The 17500-nt window shown below is 52.3% G+C and overlaps 1 protein-coding gene across 11 annotated transcripts in view; it reads left to right on the forward strand.

The window, feature by feature from the left end:
• The window catches only part of si:dkey-237h12.3 (teneurin-3), a 73471-nt gene that overhangs the window by 21279 nt on the left and 34692 nt on the right, over positions 1-17500 (forward strand). For 7 of the 11 annotated variants that reach the window (XM_060062383.1, XM_060062377.1, XM_060062379.1 and 4 more), the window contains exons 5-13: positions 44-227; positions 1990-2091; positions 3299-3493; positions 4822-5022; positions 7609-7794; positions 9555-9575; positions 11592-11615; positions 12195-12341; positions 14829-15048. In XM_060062383.1, the coding sequence (XP_059918366.1) occupies positions 44-227; positions 1990-2091; positions 3299-3493; positions 4822-5022; positions 7609-7794; positions 9555-9575; positions 11592-11615; positions 12195-12341; positions 14829-15048 (1280 nt within the window). The remainder of the gene's footprint in view (positions 1-43; positions 228-1989; positions 2092-3298; positions 3494-4821; positions 5023-7608; positions 7795-9554; positions 9576-11591; positions 11616-12194; positions 12342-14828; positions 15049-17500) is intronic. The other 4 variants (XM_060062384.1, XM_060062385.1, XM_060062376.1 and 1 more) reach the window with 3 other exon arrangements.

Raw genomic sequence — 17500 nt, forward strand, 5'->3', positions numbered from 1 at the left:
AGTACCGTGTCTTTCTAAGTGTGTATTCTTTGTGTTTCTGCAGTATGACTTTGTGGAGCTGCTGGACGGCAGCCGGCTCATCGCTAAGGAGCGACGGCCCACCAGCGAGCCCGTGTCGGTCCACCAGGCGGGCTTCATCCAGCACCTGGACCCGGGGGTCTGGCACCTGGCCTTCTACAACGACGGCCGCGGCGTGGAGGCCGTGTCCTACAACACCATCGTCCTGGGTGAGAGCAGCTCAGATCACAACTCTTAATCATCCTTATTAACCAACTCCTAATACCATAGATGAGCCACATGATTGACAAAAATTAGCATCCTCTAAACATGAATAATCTCCTCGTATTATAATAATAATCAGCCCTAAGCAGACATGGAGACGACTTCATCGAGGGCGTCTCAGTATGGAGAAGATGTAAACCGCTGAAAGCTGCACCCGCTGTGTCAGCTGATAGCAGGGGGTCCGTCGGTGGGAGGGGGGGCGGTGGTGTTAACATAGATAAACATCTGAAGGAGCTTCAACATCAGGGCGTCCTTCACTAGTAAACCAGCAGGCCTGACATCGAGCTCAGCGCTCCGAAACACGCCCGCTCTCGGGACGGAACACAAGGTTTCATTCGGGGAACGCGAGCCGCAGCGATACGACTGCTCATTGATTCATGTCGACTAACAACCGCGTCGATGCTCTCAAGTCAAATTTCCTTGTGGATTTCAAGGTAGAAAAGCACTAAGTCTGAGCCTTTTGTATTTCCTCTGAGGGACGCGAGCGCAGGCAGCATTGATCCGCTCCACCGATATGAAACTATCGACGGGTGAGAGGTCATATTGTCGCGGTCCGTCCAGCGCCAGTCGATGTCCACCGGAGGCCGGGGCAATAACACAAGTGTTCCCCTCTGGTGGAATAACACGGCCGGCCAGGGCCTTTATGAGCTGAGCGCAGGCTGGATGTGGCTGTAGGAGACGTCAGATTAACTTCAAGTCACACCAGATTTACAGAGCTATAAACACTCGGGGGGTGGTGTTGTGCCATCCGTCACTCATGTGAGAAGGGCTTTGACAGGAGGAGAAAAATTGTGTCAGGGAAATACAATTATTCGGGGTGATTTAAAACGCCGTTGTGACTTTTATTTAAAATGTCTTGGATGAGCGGAGCTGAGCCGAGGATTACAGGAGACCTCCGACTGCTCCTGGGAGCCACTGAAGATCACTGATGCTCACAGGAGCATCAAGCAGCAGATCTGCATGTTCAGAGCCGCCTGAGGAACACTGCGCTCCCTCTAGAACAGCGTTACCCAACCTCCGGTCCCTGGACCCCTTTGAACCGGGCCTCGAAATATATAAAGAATAAAACAAAGACATATTTTATAACTTTTATAACTCCAACACATAGACTCCGTACACTCATTTGTATTGGAGAAAAACGAAACATTTGTGAATTGTTCTGAAAGTTAAAATATTGGTGTATTAAATTTTTTACTTTCCTACAATTTGCCTTTGTTGCCACCTAATTCATATTATGCAACTAAACCACTGTAAATTAAGCACTGTAGATGCACGTGTCTTTGCACTATTTTTGTGTTTATTTAGTCTCAGGTGACTCTTCTTATGTTTCTCTTGTAAATTCTATTATTTTTTATTAGTGCATTGTTGAATGGAGGCTGAGACTCAAGCGTTTCATTGCCGTTGCTTTAATTGTTGTGAAAATTACAAATAAACCATCTTGAAAAACAATGAAAAAATAGATAAAATAATGACGCCTCTTAAAATTAAGGCATTAACATTGATGACCGGTTCTCCATGGATATGCCGGTCCCTGGAACAAAAGAGCTTGGGACCCCGGTTCTAGTAGAGAGACAACAGGAACAGAGAACACCTGTTGATTTAATGTCTCCTGTAAAAGAGCGATGATTTGTGGTCTTGATTAATGTGACATGATTAGTGCACTCATTGATAGATCTCACTATGGATTTCCACTTCCTGTCCCTGCAGACTCGGTCATGGAGTGCCCCCACAGCTGCTATGGCAACGGGGAGTGTGTGGCGGGCTCCTGTCACTGCTTCCCCGGGTTCATGGGCCCCTACTGCTCCCGCGGTGAGGCCCCCAGCCCTGACGATCACCCAGTACCCCCGCCGAGATCCCGGTATCACCATCGAGTATTGACCTCAAGACCACACATCAGGCTTTAAAACCTCAATGAGATGTCTGAGACTGAGCCGTCCAATCACAGCACAGCCCCAATCTCCCCCTGACTGATTCATCCACTCACAGCACAGCCCCAATCTCCCCCTAACTCATTCATCCAGTCACAGCACAGCCTCAATTTCCCCCGGACTTCGTCATCCAATCACACAGACCTCAACAGATTCTGACTGATGAACCTCAACAGATTCTGACCTTCTTCTCCCTGGTTCTGACCTCCTCCTCTTCCCTGGTTCTGACCTCCTCCCTCTCCCTGGTTCTGACCTCCTCCTCATCCCTGGTTATTACCTCCTCCTCCTTCATGGTTTCTGACCTCCCTCTCCCTGGTTCTGACCTCCTCCTCATCCCTGGTTCTTACCTCCTCCTCCTTCATGGTTTCTGACCTCCCTCTCCCTGGTTCCGACCTCCTCCTCATCCCTGGTTCTGACCTCCTCCTCCTTCATTGTTTCTGACCTCCCTCTCCCTGGTTCTGACCTCCTCCTCCTCCCTGGTTCTGACCTCCTCCTCATCCCTGGTTCTGACCTCCTCCTCCTCCTCCCTGGTTCTGACCTCCTCCTCCTCCCTGGTTCTGACCTCCTCCTCCTCCTCCCTGGTTCTGACCTCCTCCTCCTCCCTGGTTCTGACCTCCTCCTCATCCCTGGTTCTGACCTCCTCCTCCTTCATGGTTTCTAACCTCCTCCTCCCTGGTTCTGACCTCCCTCTTCTCCTCCTCATCCCTGGTTCTGACCTCCTCCTCCTTCATTGTTTCTGACCTCCCTCTCCCTGGTTCTGACCTCCTCCTCCTCCCTGGTTCTGACCTCCTCCTCATCCCTGGTTCTGACCTCCTCCTCCTCCTCCCTGGTTCTGACCTCCTCCTCCTCCCTGGTTCTGACCTCCTCCTCCTCCTCCCTGGTTCTGACCTCCTCCTCCTCCCTGGTTCTGACCTCCTCCTCATCCCTGGTTCTGACCTCCTCCTCCTTCATGGTTTCTAACCTCCTCCTCCCTGGTTCTGACCTCCCTCTTCTCCTCCTCCTCCCTGGTTCTGACCTCCCTCTCCTCCTCTCCCTGGGTTCTGACCTTCTCTCCTCCCTCTCCTCTCCTCCTCCTCTCCCTGTTCCAGCGGCCTGCCCGGTGCTCTGCAGTGGTAACGGTCAGTACACCCGGGGCCGCTGCCAGTGCTTCAGCGGTTGGAAGGGGACGGAGTGCGACGTCCAGACCGCCCAGTGCCTGGACCCCCAGTGCGGGGGGCACGGCGCCTGCGTGGGGGGCGAATGCGTCTGCAACGCCGGCCACAAGGGGAACTACTGCGAACAAGGTAGGAGGTGTACCTTCCCTGCCCTCTCTCCTCCATCTCCCTCCCCGACTCTCCCTCCCCCACCCTCTCTCCCCCACCCTCCCTTGCTCCTCCATCCCCTCCTCCCCCTCTCTAACTCTCTCTCCCCAACCCTCCCTCCTTCTTGTCCCTCCCCTCCCTCCCTTCCCCTCCTCCCCCTCCCTCCCTCCCTCCCTCCCCCTCCTCCCCCTCCCCAACTCTTTCTTCCCCTCCCCAACTCACTCTCCTCCCTCCTCCCTCCTCCCATCTCCTAGAGGAGTGGCCCCCCAGGGACCGACCACACTCCAGCGGTAAAACAATCGCTGTTTTCGACTCTGCCGAGCGGATCATTTATCGGATGCCGTTATCGACCTTCCCCGTGTATGAATTAGCTCCCTGGAACTGTTTAACGCAAACACCCGGAGACGCGGGAGGAGGCACGTGGCGGAGAACAACCGCTGGCTCAATCACTTATTGATCCGTTCATGCGTTGGGAAGGAGGCGTCTCCTCCTCCTCCTCCTCCTCCTCCCCCCATCCCAGCTGTGTTTAACTCCATCGATCCGCATTCAGGGGCAATTAGCACCTCCGATTCTCCTGGAGGTCGCCGGCCTCACGAAGAACCTTCTGCAAAGGATTGTCGGGAGAAATGTAAGAACAGAAGTGATTGTGGACGATCAATAACATGCATATTAACATCGGCGGGAGGATCCGGTAGCGTTGGATCTCTGGTCAGCCTTGCAGCGAGTCGCTCGTTATGATTGGTATTAGCTGACTCGTCATAACGTTAATGAACCACATGATTGACAAACGATTAGCATCCTTTAAACATGATGATCGCCCTGTAATCAGCCCCTAGGAGACTGGGAGACTCCAGTACGGAGATCGAGGGCGTCTCCGTACTGAGACGAAGCTCTGAAGCTGCACCCGTCAGATAGGAGGAGAGATGTCCTTGGTGACCTTGGGTGTCCTGAAAGGCGCCTCTAAATTAAATGTATTATTATTATTATTATTATGTCGGGACGGAGATAAGTTAAACACAGACACAGACTCTCTGGTGGAAACGACGGGAAGTGACACAGAGACGGCCAGGAACAAAAGGCAAACACGCCAGGCTCAGAGACACACGGCAGGCTGTGGAGAGGATGTATTTAAACAGCATTAATATTCAGTCTGAGTGCGGCTTTAGCCGACCAAACAGACACAGCAGGAGGCTGTAAGAACGACTCCATCTTCATCATCACTAGAACAGCATGACGGGTTCTTCAGAGGGTTCCCAACCACAGAGTCTCACTCCTGTCTGTGTCTCCCCCGTCCCCCCCATCCCCCCCAGTGGACTGCATGGATCCGGTGTGTTCCGGTCATGGAGCCTGTCATCACGGGGAATGCCACTGCAACCCGGGCTGGGGGGGGGCCGTCTGCGAGGTCTTGAAGACCACCTGTCCCGAGCAATGCTCCAACCACGGGACCTTCAGCACCGAGTCGGGGAACTGCGTGTGTGACGCCAAGTGGACGGGCGTGGACTGCTCCGTGGGTAAGGACCCCCCTTGAAATCTCTATGAGTTGTATCTCTATGAGTTGTATCTCTATGTGTTGTATCTCCACTGGTCTCTATCTCTATGTGGTCTATCTCTACGTGACCATAAGAGGAGAGTGTTTTGTTGACCGTGTGAAGGACGCTCTCCGCTACGAGGCGGGGGTGGCGACGGGTGGGGGTGGCAGTGGCACCCTGTGTGTTTTAGAGGATTCTCTCTTAATTATTACCCCAGCACCTCCTCAATTAAATAAGCCTTAATTAACAAGCACAGAGCACACATCGACTGGCGTCGGGGGCGTGTTAAAGCAGATAAACACGCCGCCGCTAATGAAAAATTGATTGCAAAGATTCTATGGAAAAGAGGTTCCTTTCTGCAGCGGCTCTGACCCCTTGCGGAGACGGGCTTAATATTCTGAGTGTGAACCCCCCCCGCCAGCTCCCCACCCGACACCAGAGTCTGAAGCACAAGGAGGGGCACACTGTGGCTCCGGACGTAGAGCGGGTTGGCTGGTAACCGGAAGGCTGCTAGTTCAATCCCCGGCTCCTCCTCGCTGAGTGTCGAGGTGACCCTGAGCAAGATACCTCAACCTCACTGTGATCCTGACCACCTGGCTGTGGCACCGCCGTCGCTGTGTGAATGTGTGCATGAATGTGTGAATGTGAGGTCATATGGGAAAGCTTTGAGTGGCCACTGGTTAGAAAAGCGCCGTATACCAGTATATGCAGTCAATTTACCATTTACTGACAGAACCCGTAGGCTCAGCAGACCGTAGAACACGGGGTGTTTACCGGAGGTCTGCCGACCCAACAACGAGGATTTTATCCTTGAACCGTCGCTCTCAGACGTTCCCCCGCCCATCGACTGGCCTTCGCTGCTCACTTATTTATGACAAAAGAGCAGTGATGCGTTTGGTTTGTATATCTGAGAGCTGAAGCCTTTGTGAGACACAACACTGTCTGGGCTGGGCGCCTGCTAGCGGATTTAATTGCAGTTTCAGTAAACCGAAGTTGTGTACGATCAACGGTTCGGCCGCGCTGTGATCTCGAAGTGATAACGCACAGATGAAGCATTACCCACAATGCAACACTTCACAGAGGGAGGAAACAGTAGTTGGAGCTGATTGGCTGATTGAAATATATGTTGTGTTGCTGTGTTCTCTGTCGTGTTGTCTCTCGTGCTCCTCAGACAATGAGATGAAACGATGCTCTGCTGCTGGGAAAGTCTCTTTGAAGAATTCAAGAAGAAATGGAATAAAGAAATAAATAATATCTGAAAGACATAAAGAAGGCCTGAGCTTTAGTTTAGCATCATTTCTATTCTCTTTTTTCATATTTTCTTAGAAGTAGTTTTTTCTCAAATGTTCAATTGCGGTCGTTGTTTATTAATGATCAACTCAACTTTATCTAAACATCCCTTATCACAGTCACGCTCTTAGAGATTCCCCGCCCACACAGACGCCTCAACCGTCTGTACGCTCTGAAGAACTGTAGAATAGTGAGAACCGAAGAACAGTAAGAACAATAAGAGTAAGAGATCCAGAAGAGACGAGGAAAGCTAGACTGAACACGAGGGAGGGACAGCGACCGAATCAAACGATCAACCATTTAATAACCGCCAGCAGAACATGAACAACATGGTGGTCATTATTGTGAGTGGGGAATGGTTCTGGATGATTGTGGTGAGATTGGTCGGTTCCCAGCCTCCTCAAGAGGCCCCTCAGGTAGCAACACAAATTACTTCCAATCCAGCAGCAGATGCAATATGACATTCCTGTTTTTATGACACTGAGGAAAGTAAACGAAACTCAAAGGACACATCCTGCTGCTAGATATCTTCTGCAAACACTGAGCGACCCTCTGGTCCAGAGCTCTGCCCCACCACAGACCAACCCTCTGGTCCGGAGCTCTGCCCCACCACAGACCAACCCTCTGGTCCAGAGCTCTGCCCCACCACCACCACAGGAGCATCAGTAGAGGCTGAGACATGGACTGGGCCTCCAGTCCTCCTTGGGAACAGACCCAGTGGGAGGCGATGGGCTAAGGTCCATGAGGACAGAGCAGGAATCCCTCGTGGCCACGGAGAACTCAGACGTTAGTCAACATGGAGCACAGAGCAGACAACTACAGAAATGACACAAGAGAAGTCGATATTAAACTAAAGACTTTAATGAGGAACAGTGCAAAGCACTGGGGTTGAAAATAGAGAAACACTGAGAGCCAAGAGAGACTTTGTGGTTGTTGAGTGTTTAGTGTCCATTGGGACCGGCGGGGACTGGTTAGGAAGGGGATTGTAAGGGTGTTGGTTCTATGACGGTGGTGTAACAGTTGTGCAATGGTTGTGTGGTGGTTGTCGTGGTTGTGTGATGGTTGTGTGACGTTTATGTGGTGGTTGTGTTACGGTTGTGTCATGGTTGTTTTACGGTTGTGTGACGGTTGTGTTAGGGTTGTGTGGTGGTTGTGTTACGGTTGTGTTACGGTTATGCAGCGGTTGTGTGGTGGTTTTGGCGGTTGTGTTACGGTTGTGTTACAGTTTTGTTACGGTTGTGTTACGGCTGCGTAATACCCTGGTCATGTGTCCCTCAGAGCTGTGCGTGGTGGACTGCGGGGCCCACGGCGTGTGCCTGAGCGGCTCGTGCCACTGCGAGGAGGGCTGGGCGGGGCCCGAGTGCCTGCAGAGGGACTGCCACCCCCGCTGCATCGACCACGGAGTGTGCAGGGAGGGCAAGTGTGACTGCCACCAGGGCTGGACCGGGGAACACTGCACCATAGGTAGGTCCTCACACCAGGGGTTAGACAGTCCTCACACCTCAAGGGGGGTTAAGAAGTCCTCACACCCAGACCCATAGGACACCAGGGGGGTTAAGCAGTCCTCACACCCAGGACACCAGGGGGGTTAAGCAGTCCTCACACCCAGGACACCAGGGGGGTTAGACAGTCCTCACACCCCCAGGACACCAGGGGGGTTAGACAGTCCTAACACCGAGGAAACCAGGGGTTAGACAGTCCTCACACCCAGGACACCAGGGGTTAGACAGTCCTCACACCCCCAGGACACCAGGGGGGTTAGACAGTCCTCACACCCCCAGGACACCAGGGGGGTTAGACAGTCCTCACACCCCCAGGACACCAGGGGGGTTAGACAGTCCTCACACCCAGGAAACCAGGGGTTAGACAGTTCTCACACCCCCAGGACACCAGGGGGGTTAAGCAGTCCTCTCACCCAGGACACCAGGGGTTAGACAGTCCTCACACCCCCAGGACACCAGGGGTTAGACAGTCCTCACACCCCCAGGACACCAGGGGTTAGACAGTCCTCACACCCCCAGGACACCAGGGGTTAGACAGTCCTCACACCCCCAGGACACCAGGGGTTAGACAGTCCTCACACCCCCAGGACACCAGGGGGGTTGGACAGTCATCACACCCCCAGGACACCAGTGGTTAGACAGTCCTCACACCCCCAGGACACCAGGGGTTAGACAGTCCTCATACCAAGATCCACAGGAAACCAGGCAGGGGTTAGTCCCTCCTAACCCCACCACACTAACCCCTACTCCCCTAACCACACTAGCCCTCCCAACTAACCCCTCCCTTCCTTACCCCAGCCCACTAGCCCCTCCCCGGCGGGGCCCTGATGGAGCAGCGGGTGGGGGCGGGCAGGTTGGAGGCGCCGTAGTCCCTTGTTATGCCTCCCCCCGCCCCCCCGGCTGCAGTCAGAGAGCCGCTCAGATCTCAGCGCTGAACGTCCGATCACTGCCGCCGCCACAATGCAGCCCCTAATCCCGTTTCACGCCCGCGCCTCCACCGCCGCTCTGCTGTGTCCGGTCCGCTCCACGCCACGGCTTAGCGCCGGGCGCTGCGTCCCGCCGCTGCTCCGCCCCCTCCGCTGCCGGAGTCAGTGAGGTGCGGACGATGGGAAACAGACGAGCGCTTTAGCTGTGTTCATAGCGGCGCCGCGATGAGCAGAATCGCTCCAGGACCGCGGCAGAGGGACGCCTCTCCGCCAAATCCAGTTTAAACTAGCTCATCCAGCACGCCGCGGAGCTGGGCGGCGTTTAGATCCGCTCCGAGCGACAGGAGCTTCACGTCTCTGTGTTAACAAGACGGCAGATGGTTAGCGCGAGCAGCACGCGTATTCATTCAGCGCAGGACGCCAGACTCCCTCATAACGGGCGAATATCACAACACGTCGTTAGTGCCGCTCGCTCTGTCGGCGCGGCAACAGGAAGCAGCGGCATCCTTCCTCAGGCTTTTCTGATTGGCAGAGCTCCTCCACACCTGCACCTGTGCCTCTAACCCGTCTCTCTCCCTCAGTTTCTATTAACACTTGTTAACCTGATTCCTAGGTGTGTTTCTCTTTCTGTCTGTCTGACTGCCCCTTTGTTTATCTATCTGTCTCTCTGTCTGTCTGTTGTTTATTTACCTACCTGTCTGTCTGTCCGTCTCTCTGTCTGTCTCTATGTCTGCGTATCTTCCCGTCTGTGTGTCTTGCCGTCTCTCCAACCCCCTCTGGCCTCCTCCTCGTCTAGCCCTGGACTCTAGAGTATCAGGTAAACTCCTCCTCCTCCTCCATCTCCCACTGGGCTCCCGGAGCTCCATGTCTTGTGTTCAGGGCTAGCCCCCGCGTACGGGCCGATACGAGCCTCCACCCCCAGAGCCTCTACCCTCCAGCTCCTAAACATCCAGCAGACCCCAGATTCAAATGAGAGCCCCCCCCCACGACTGGCAGAGCCCTTCACCCCCCCCCGCCCAACTTGTCTCCGCTACACAGTTAACCCCAAGTTACCATACAAGTTACCCCACAGGTTACGTGACAAGTTACCCCACATCTTACCTCACAAGTTAACCCACAAGTTACCCCACAGGTTACGTGACAAGTTACCCCACAGGTTGCGTGAGAAGTTACCCCACAAGTTACGTGACAAGTTAACCCACATGTTACCCCACAGGTTACGTGACAAGTTACCCAACAAGTTACCCCACAGGTTACGTGACAAGTTACCCAACAAGTTACCCCACAGGTTACGTGACAAGTTACCCCACAGGTTACGTGACAAGTTACACCACAGGTTGCGTGAGAAGTTAACCCACATGTTACCCCACTGGTTACGTGACAAGTTACCCAACAAGTTACCCCACAGGTTACGCGACAAGTTACCCCACAGGTTACCCCACGGGTTACATGACAAGTTACCCCACAGGTCAAGGGACAAGTTACCCCACAGGTTACATGACAAGTTACCCCACAGGCTACGTTATAAGTTACCACACAAGTTACCCAACATGTTACGTGACAAGTTACCCTACAAGTTACCCCACAGGTTACGTGATAAGTTACCCCACAGGCTATGTGACAAGTTACCCTACACGTTACCCCACAGGTTACGTGTCAAGTTACCCCACAAATTACACCACAAGTTACCCCACAGGTTACGTGACAAGTTACCCCACAAGTTACTCCACCGGTTACGTGACAAGTTACCCCACAGGTTACGTGACAAGTTACACCACAGGTTGCGTGAGAAGTTAACCCACATGTTACCCCACTGGTTACGTGACAAGTTACCCAACAAGTTACCCCACAGGTTACGCGACAAGTTACCCCACAGGTTACCCCACGGGTTACATGACAAGTTACCCCACAGGTCAAGGGACAAGTTACCCCACAGGTTACATGACAAGTTACCCCACAGGCTACGTTATAAGTTACCACACAAGTTACCCAACATGTTACGTGACAAGTTACCCTACAAGTTACCCCACAGGTTACGTGATAAGTTACCCCACAGGCTATGTGACAAGTTACCCTACACGTTACCCCACAGGTTACGTGTCAAGTTACCCCACAAATTACACCACAAGTTACCCCACAGGTTACGTGACAAGTTACCCCACAAGTTACTCCACAGGTTACGTGACAAGTTACCCCACAAGTTACTCCACAGGTTACGTGAAAAGTAATCCCACAAGTTACCCCACGGGTCACCCACAAATTAACCCACAAGTTAACCCACAACTTACCCCACAGGTTACCCACAAGTTACCCCACAGGTTACGTGACAAGATACCCTACAAGTTAACCCACAACTTATCCCACAGGTGACGTGAAATGTTACCCTACAAGGTACTCTACAAGTTCTCCCACAGGTTACGTGACAAGTTACCCTACCAGTTACCACAAGTTACCCCCCAGGTTATATGAGAAGTTACCCCACAGGTTACGTGACAAGTTAACCCACAATTTAACCCCAAGTTAACTTATAGGTTAACCTACAAGTTACCCTACAATTTAACCCATAAGTTACCAACGAGTTAACCCACAAGTTATTCCACAGGTTATCCCCAAGTTAACCTATAGGTTAACCCACAATTTACCCTACAATTTAACCCATAAGTTACCCCACAGGTAACTCTACAAGTTACCCCACAGGTTAAGGGACAGTTTACCCAACAAGTTACCCCACAAGTTAACCCACAAGTTACCCCACCAGTGACGCGCAGTGATTGTGTTTGTCAGTCTTAGTAATTTTCTTTTCCGAATGTCTCCCTCTGCACGGCTGTGATAGGAGCCGTGAAGATAGGATATAAAGGTAATCTGCCCTCCCACCTCAGGGGGTGTGTGTCTCCCAGCACGGCGTCCTGTCCCAGTCCTCCCAGTCCCTCCATCCCCTGTCCGTCAGTCCCACAGACCCCGCTGTCTCACCCTGTCTGACCAGTCCAACCCCACAAACCCCTCCCCTAGCAGCAACGGGACCCGCCCCACATGGTTCTGTCAAACCCCTCCCCCTGATTTACATAACCCCTCCCTTTCCCATGGTGTTGCTGTCCTTTCACATGAGGGCTTCCGTACGCATCTAACACTTTCTCTGATTGGTCGCCTCCTCCAGCGTTGACGTTGGTACCAAAAGGGGTAATTAATGAACCTGCGTTACCTGATCATTCTAATCAGTCGTCTGTAAAGTTAACGAGTTACCAGTGGCCACTGTCCCTCTCATGTGAAGACCAGCACACCCCTCCCCAGAGCCGTCCTAGACTACATGTTCTCCTGATGTCGTCTTCTACCATTTATTTGTCCTTCCTTGCCTCCCATCCAACCCCCCTCCCTCCTTAACCCTCGTTTGTTCTCTGTGCTGTGATTGGTTGCTGGTTAACGAGGCCTGTGTTGACAGACGGCTGTCCCGGACTCTGTAACAACAACGGGAGGTGTGTCCTGGACCACAACGTCTGGCACTGCGTCTGCCAGGGCGGCTGGAGGGGGCTGGGCTGCCACGTCGCCACGGAAACGCTCTGCTCCGACGGCAAGGACAACGAGGGGGGTGAGACACCTGTCCGACCCAACACACACCTGTCTAATCCAACCTGTGTAACCTGTGTAACCAAATACACACATGTCTGACCCAACACACCCCTTCTTGCCCTACACACACCTGTCTGACCCAACATACACCTGTCTAACCCAAAGCACACCTATCTAATCCAACACACACACCTGTGTAACCAAATACACACATGTCTGACCCAACACAGACCTGTCTTACTCAACACACACACACCTGTCTTACCCAACACACACCTGTCTTACCGTTCACACACCTGTCTGACCCAACATGCACCCGTGGAACCAAATACACACCTGTCTTAACCAACACACACCTTTTCTTTGTGCAGGCCAAAGTAACTTGCAAAAAGGTGTGTGTCCCACACAATGTGTCTTCTGAACGCAACACACTATCAGTTCAAATAACTGGTAAAAGTCTACTTTGTTTGGTCTCTAAATGTTCTGACACGCCTGAAACAACAAAAGAAAACACATCTGTGCTGGATAAAGAAAAGCTATAATCCTGCCTTCCTTGTGGGTCTGGCCGTCAGACTTCATTCCCATCCCATGATTGTGTTGAGCGCGGCAGCGTGGAGGCAGGGCCTGGAGGGACGGGGCAGCCTCCTCCCTGATGGATGGCTCAGCAGCCTCCCCCCGGCCAGGGGAGCTTGGCGGACCAGGGGGCCGGGGGGAGACGGCATCGATCCAGACCATGATGCACCTGGCCGTCTACGGCCCCCGGTCATTAGGATCTTTTCGGTCTGGAGGGGGTCCACGGACGGGAGGGGTGTGGGCGCTTTGCTACGGGCCTGGGATCGCAGGATGGAGACGGACGCCATCTTGATTAACAGCCGCACACATTGTGATGCTGCGTCCACAATGTCCGGGGGCATTCTCGTTGGAACGGCGACCAATTATACTCCTGCGGTGGTCCTTTGGTTTTGCGAGTTGAAAACTGCCTGCTCCCCGATTCAGCTCATGGTGCCTCTGCTCTAGATCCATGTTCCTCTGGAGGAGACCGGACATTGTAGCCCCGTACAAACGACAGGGCTCTGTCAGTACGATGTAGCACCAAACCCTTCCAGGCCCAGTTCTAATGATAGGACAGCTGTCCTGCCAGCGCTGGACAGCGCTGGCATAATAATAATTCTTCACAGAATTATCTTCATTAGGCATCAAAGAGAAGAAACAAGACACAAATAAACAGAACAGAGAATGCTAAAGCAAGATCTTGTTGTCCAGCGCATATCAGTTGTGCTAAACACTCTGAGTTTATCTGTACAAATACATAGTCCTGATTCTACTGCGTCTCAGTAGAAGAGAGAGGGCAGAGGAACTCACTGTGTCTGCGTTTTGGAGCATGGCGTTATCATCCACTCTGTGTTCCTGCAGTCCTCTGAATGGGATGCAGTCATTTACCACCTGGGTCTTTGGGGGGAGCAGATGCTGGTTCTACTGTAGCTCTGTAGGATCATCTGAATGGTTTCAGTGCTAGATACTCCTCATTATGAAGGTCCTATCACTGTACAGTACGACTGCAGCACTTGCTGTGACGTTAGTGGGAGGAATGAGACCTGCAGCCCTCTCGGGATTGAACCCAGGGCCAAGCCTCCTCCTGCTCATCCCGGGGTTCACCACCGTGCAAACTCTCCCACTCTCATCCTCGTCATCTTCTCCTCCTCCTCTCACTTCTTCACCTCCTCTTCCTCCCCCACCTTCCCTCCTGTAGTTCCCACCCCTCTTCCTCTCTGTCCAATGTTGGCCTCTGTTGTCGTCCAAACCAGATGTTTACCTGAGGCCTGTTGTTGAGGCTCAAGCTCGGATTTGTAGGTAAACTAATTATCCAAAGCAGTCAATTGGCCCACTTGTTAAATGCTTTGGCTCCAAAGGGCGATGGTTTCAGAGACAGGGCTCAGGAATCACTGTTGGTGTTTCGGCTTTCAGAAGAACAAAGTGAGGCTCCCTCTGATGAGTGGAGGACCTCTCCGGACGCAACGTTTCAGAGACCTTCAGATAGAGGTCCACAAAGGGCTGGGGGGGACCGTCCAGGATGGAACCTGACTAGCAATCAATCTCTCTCTCTCTCTCTCTCTCTCTCTCTCTCTCTCTCTTTCTCTCTCTCTCTCCCTCTCCCTCTCTCTCTCTCTCTCTCTCTCTCTCTCTCTCTCTCTCTCTCTCTCTCTCTCTCTCTCTCTCGCCCCTCTCCCCTCTCTCCCTCTTTTCTCCTCTCACTCTCCCTCTCTTCTCCTCTTTCTCTCCACCCTTTCTCTTCCTCTCCCTCACCCTCTCCCTCTCTCCCTCTCTCCCTCTCTCTCTCTCTCTCCCTCGCTCTCTCTCCCTCTCTCTCTCTCCCTCTCTCTCTCTCCCTCTCTCTCTCCACCCTCTCTCTTCCTCTCCCTCTCTCTCTCTCTCTCTCTCTCTCTCTCTCTCTCTCTCTCTCTCTCTCTCTCTCTCTCTCTCTCTCTCTCTCTCTCTCTTTCTCCAGATGGGCTGGTGGACTGTCTGGACCCTGACTGCTGTCCCCAGCCCGCCTGCCAGAAGCAGCCGTCCTGCCAGGGGGCCCCGGACCCCGTTGTCCTAGCGACCCAGGGTCAGGGGTCCGCCTTCCCCCAGCCAACCGCCAGGAGCTTCTACGACCGCATCAGCTTCCTGATTGGTCCTGGCGGCAGTCATGTGATCCCTGGCAGCAACCCCTTCAACAGCAGGTGAGCAGCTTAGCGGTTGGCCGACCGAAGGGATGCAGCTTAGCAATTGGCCAACAGTGGGGTAATTATGCGGAACAAGCTGACACCTGTGTTTGTTCAGACGGGGCAGAGGCGCCGGGGGCCCTCACTGGGGGCCCCTCGACGAGAACCAGCAGCTGGTTGGACGAGTGTTCACCACGATGATGTCATTGGTCCTCTGGTCCAATGAGCATCAGCCCCTCGGTGAGCAGCGCATCGTCGGTAGAGGAGCAGAACCGGCTGGAAGGGCAGCTCTGCTCCTCTTACTGGGAGCTCCTGTTCCTTACTGGGAGCTCCTGCTCCTCTTACTGGCATCTCTGCTCCTCTTACTGGGAGATCCTGCTCCTCTTACTGGCATCTCTGCTTCTCTTACTGGGAGCTCCTGTTCCTCTTACTGCCAGCTCTGCTCCTCTTACTGGCAGCTCTTAATCCTCTTACTGGGAACTCCTGCTCATCGTACTGGGAGCTCCAGTATGTAGCTTGTTAGTGTAGTGCGTTAACGTAGCATGTTAGCGTAACATTATCTAAAGATGGTTAGTATACCTGGTCACATTATTCACTTGGTGATGTATTACACCTGGTGGGGTTTAGTGTTTAGAACACCTGGTGGGGTTTAGTGATTAGTCCACCTGGTTTAGTTCACCTGGTGGTGTTTAGTGTTTAGTCAACCTAGTGGTGTTTAGTGTTTAGTCCACCTAGTGGTGTTTAGTGTTTAGTCCACCTAGTGGTGTTTAGTGTTTAGTCCACCTAGTGGTGTTTAGTGTTAAGTCCACCTAGTGGTGTTCAGTGTTTAGTCCACCTGGTGGTGTTTAGTGTTTAGTCCACCTGGTAGTGTTTAGTGTTTAGTTCACCTACTGGTGTTTAGTGTTTAGTACAGCTGGTGGTCTTTATACAATTGGCAGTGTTTAGTGTTTAGTTCACCTGGTGGTGTTTATTTCAGCTGTTGGTGTTTAGTACAACTGGTGGTCTTTAGTACAACTGGTGGTGTTTAGTTCAGCTGGTGGTGTTTAGTGTTCAGTTCACCTGGTGGTGTTTAGTACAACTGATGGTGTTTAGTTCAGATGGTGGTGTTTAGTGTTCAGTTCACCTGGTGGTGTTTAGTACAACTGGTGGTGTTTGGTGTTTAGTTCAGCTGGTGGTGGTAGTGTTTAGTACAACTGGTGGTGTTTTGTGTTTAGTTCACTGGTGGTGTTAAGTTAAGTTAATATCCAGTCTCTTTTATTGAAGTGCGTTAACGTGTAGGGAAGTGCATTACCATTTTTTCTCTTCAGCCATAAAGTTGATTTATGAGTCCAGATATAAAACACTGCGGGCAGAAATAAGTGGATCTCTTCCTTATTTGAATCAAACAATGGACTCAAATAAGAAAGAAGGTCCATGAAACGTCCACCGTTTGGCAGAGAGCAGACACCTCCTCACCCTGTCCCATTAGCCCGGCCGTTTGTTCTGGGTGATGGAGGCAAGACTTACAGCCGTCTGTGTGCCAAGGGCTTTAGGAATTCTTCCTCCAGTAGTTTAGCGTAATCCTTATGTAAATGCCAAGCTCACTGGAAGGAGAGAATGAGTTGGTTCAGCCCGGTCCCTGCTGTCACCCGGACTCTGCTCATTGTCCTCAGCTTATTGTCCGGGAGTCTGGAGAGGGCTGCTCCATCACCCAGCCTCGGTCCTACGACCAGTACAACATATACCAGTCTGAACATCTCCCAGTCTGAAAAGTCCAAGTCTGACCAACTTCTCCACGTCTGACCATCTCCTCCCAGTCTGACCATCTCCTCCCAGCCTGATCATCTCCTCCCAGTCTGACCATCTCCTCCCAGTCTGACAATCTCCTCCCAGGCTGAAGCGAGTTCTTGTTGGTTCTGCTGGGTTCTGGATGCTTAGCCAACAGACAGACACCATTAATTACTCTCCCCCTCTGAGGAGAATGTTTACTTTGCGGCGATAAAGGTCTGAGAAGGAGAGCCGGTGTAATCTGGTTGTTCGATTTGAATACTGTACATATTTTTCCATATGCTCCCGAGGCGACTCTGGTTCATAATTTATAGTTTGACGGACGAGAGGCTACTTATGGGGCAGAGAGGCCGAAGGGACCTCATCATCCCAGCTTAGTGTGTGTGCGTGAGTGTGTATATGTGTGTGTGTGTGTGTGTGTCGATGTGTATGTGTGTATATGTGTGTGTGTGCGTGTGTGTGTGTTTTTGTGTGTGTGTGTTTATATGTGTGTTTGTATGTTTGTGTGTGTTTATATGTGTGTTTGTATGTTTTTGTTTGTGTGAATGTGTGTGTGTGTGTGTGTGTGTGTGTGTGTGTGTGTGTGTGTGTGTCTGTGTGTGTGTGTGTGTGTGTGTGTGTGTGTGTGTGTGTGTGTGTGTGTGGTCCCTCTAGTGGGAGTGGGTCTGGACTCTGAGTGATGAGCCTGTGTTTTGAGGTCAGT

Source organism: Gadus macrocephalus, chromosome 10, assembly GCF_031168955.1.
Source record: "Gadus macrocephalus chromosome 10, ASM3116895v1".
NCBI classification, from domain to species: domain Eukaryota; kingdom Metazoa; phylum Chordata; class Actinopteri; order Gadiformes; family Gadidae; genus Gadus; species Gadus macrocephalus.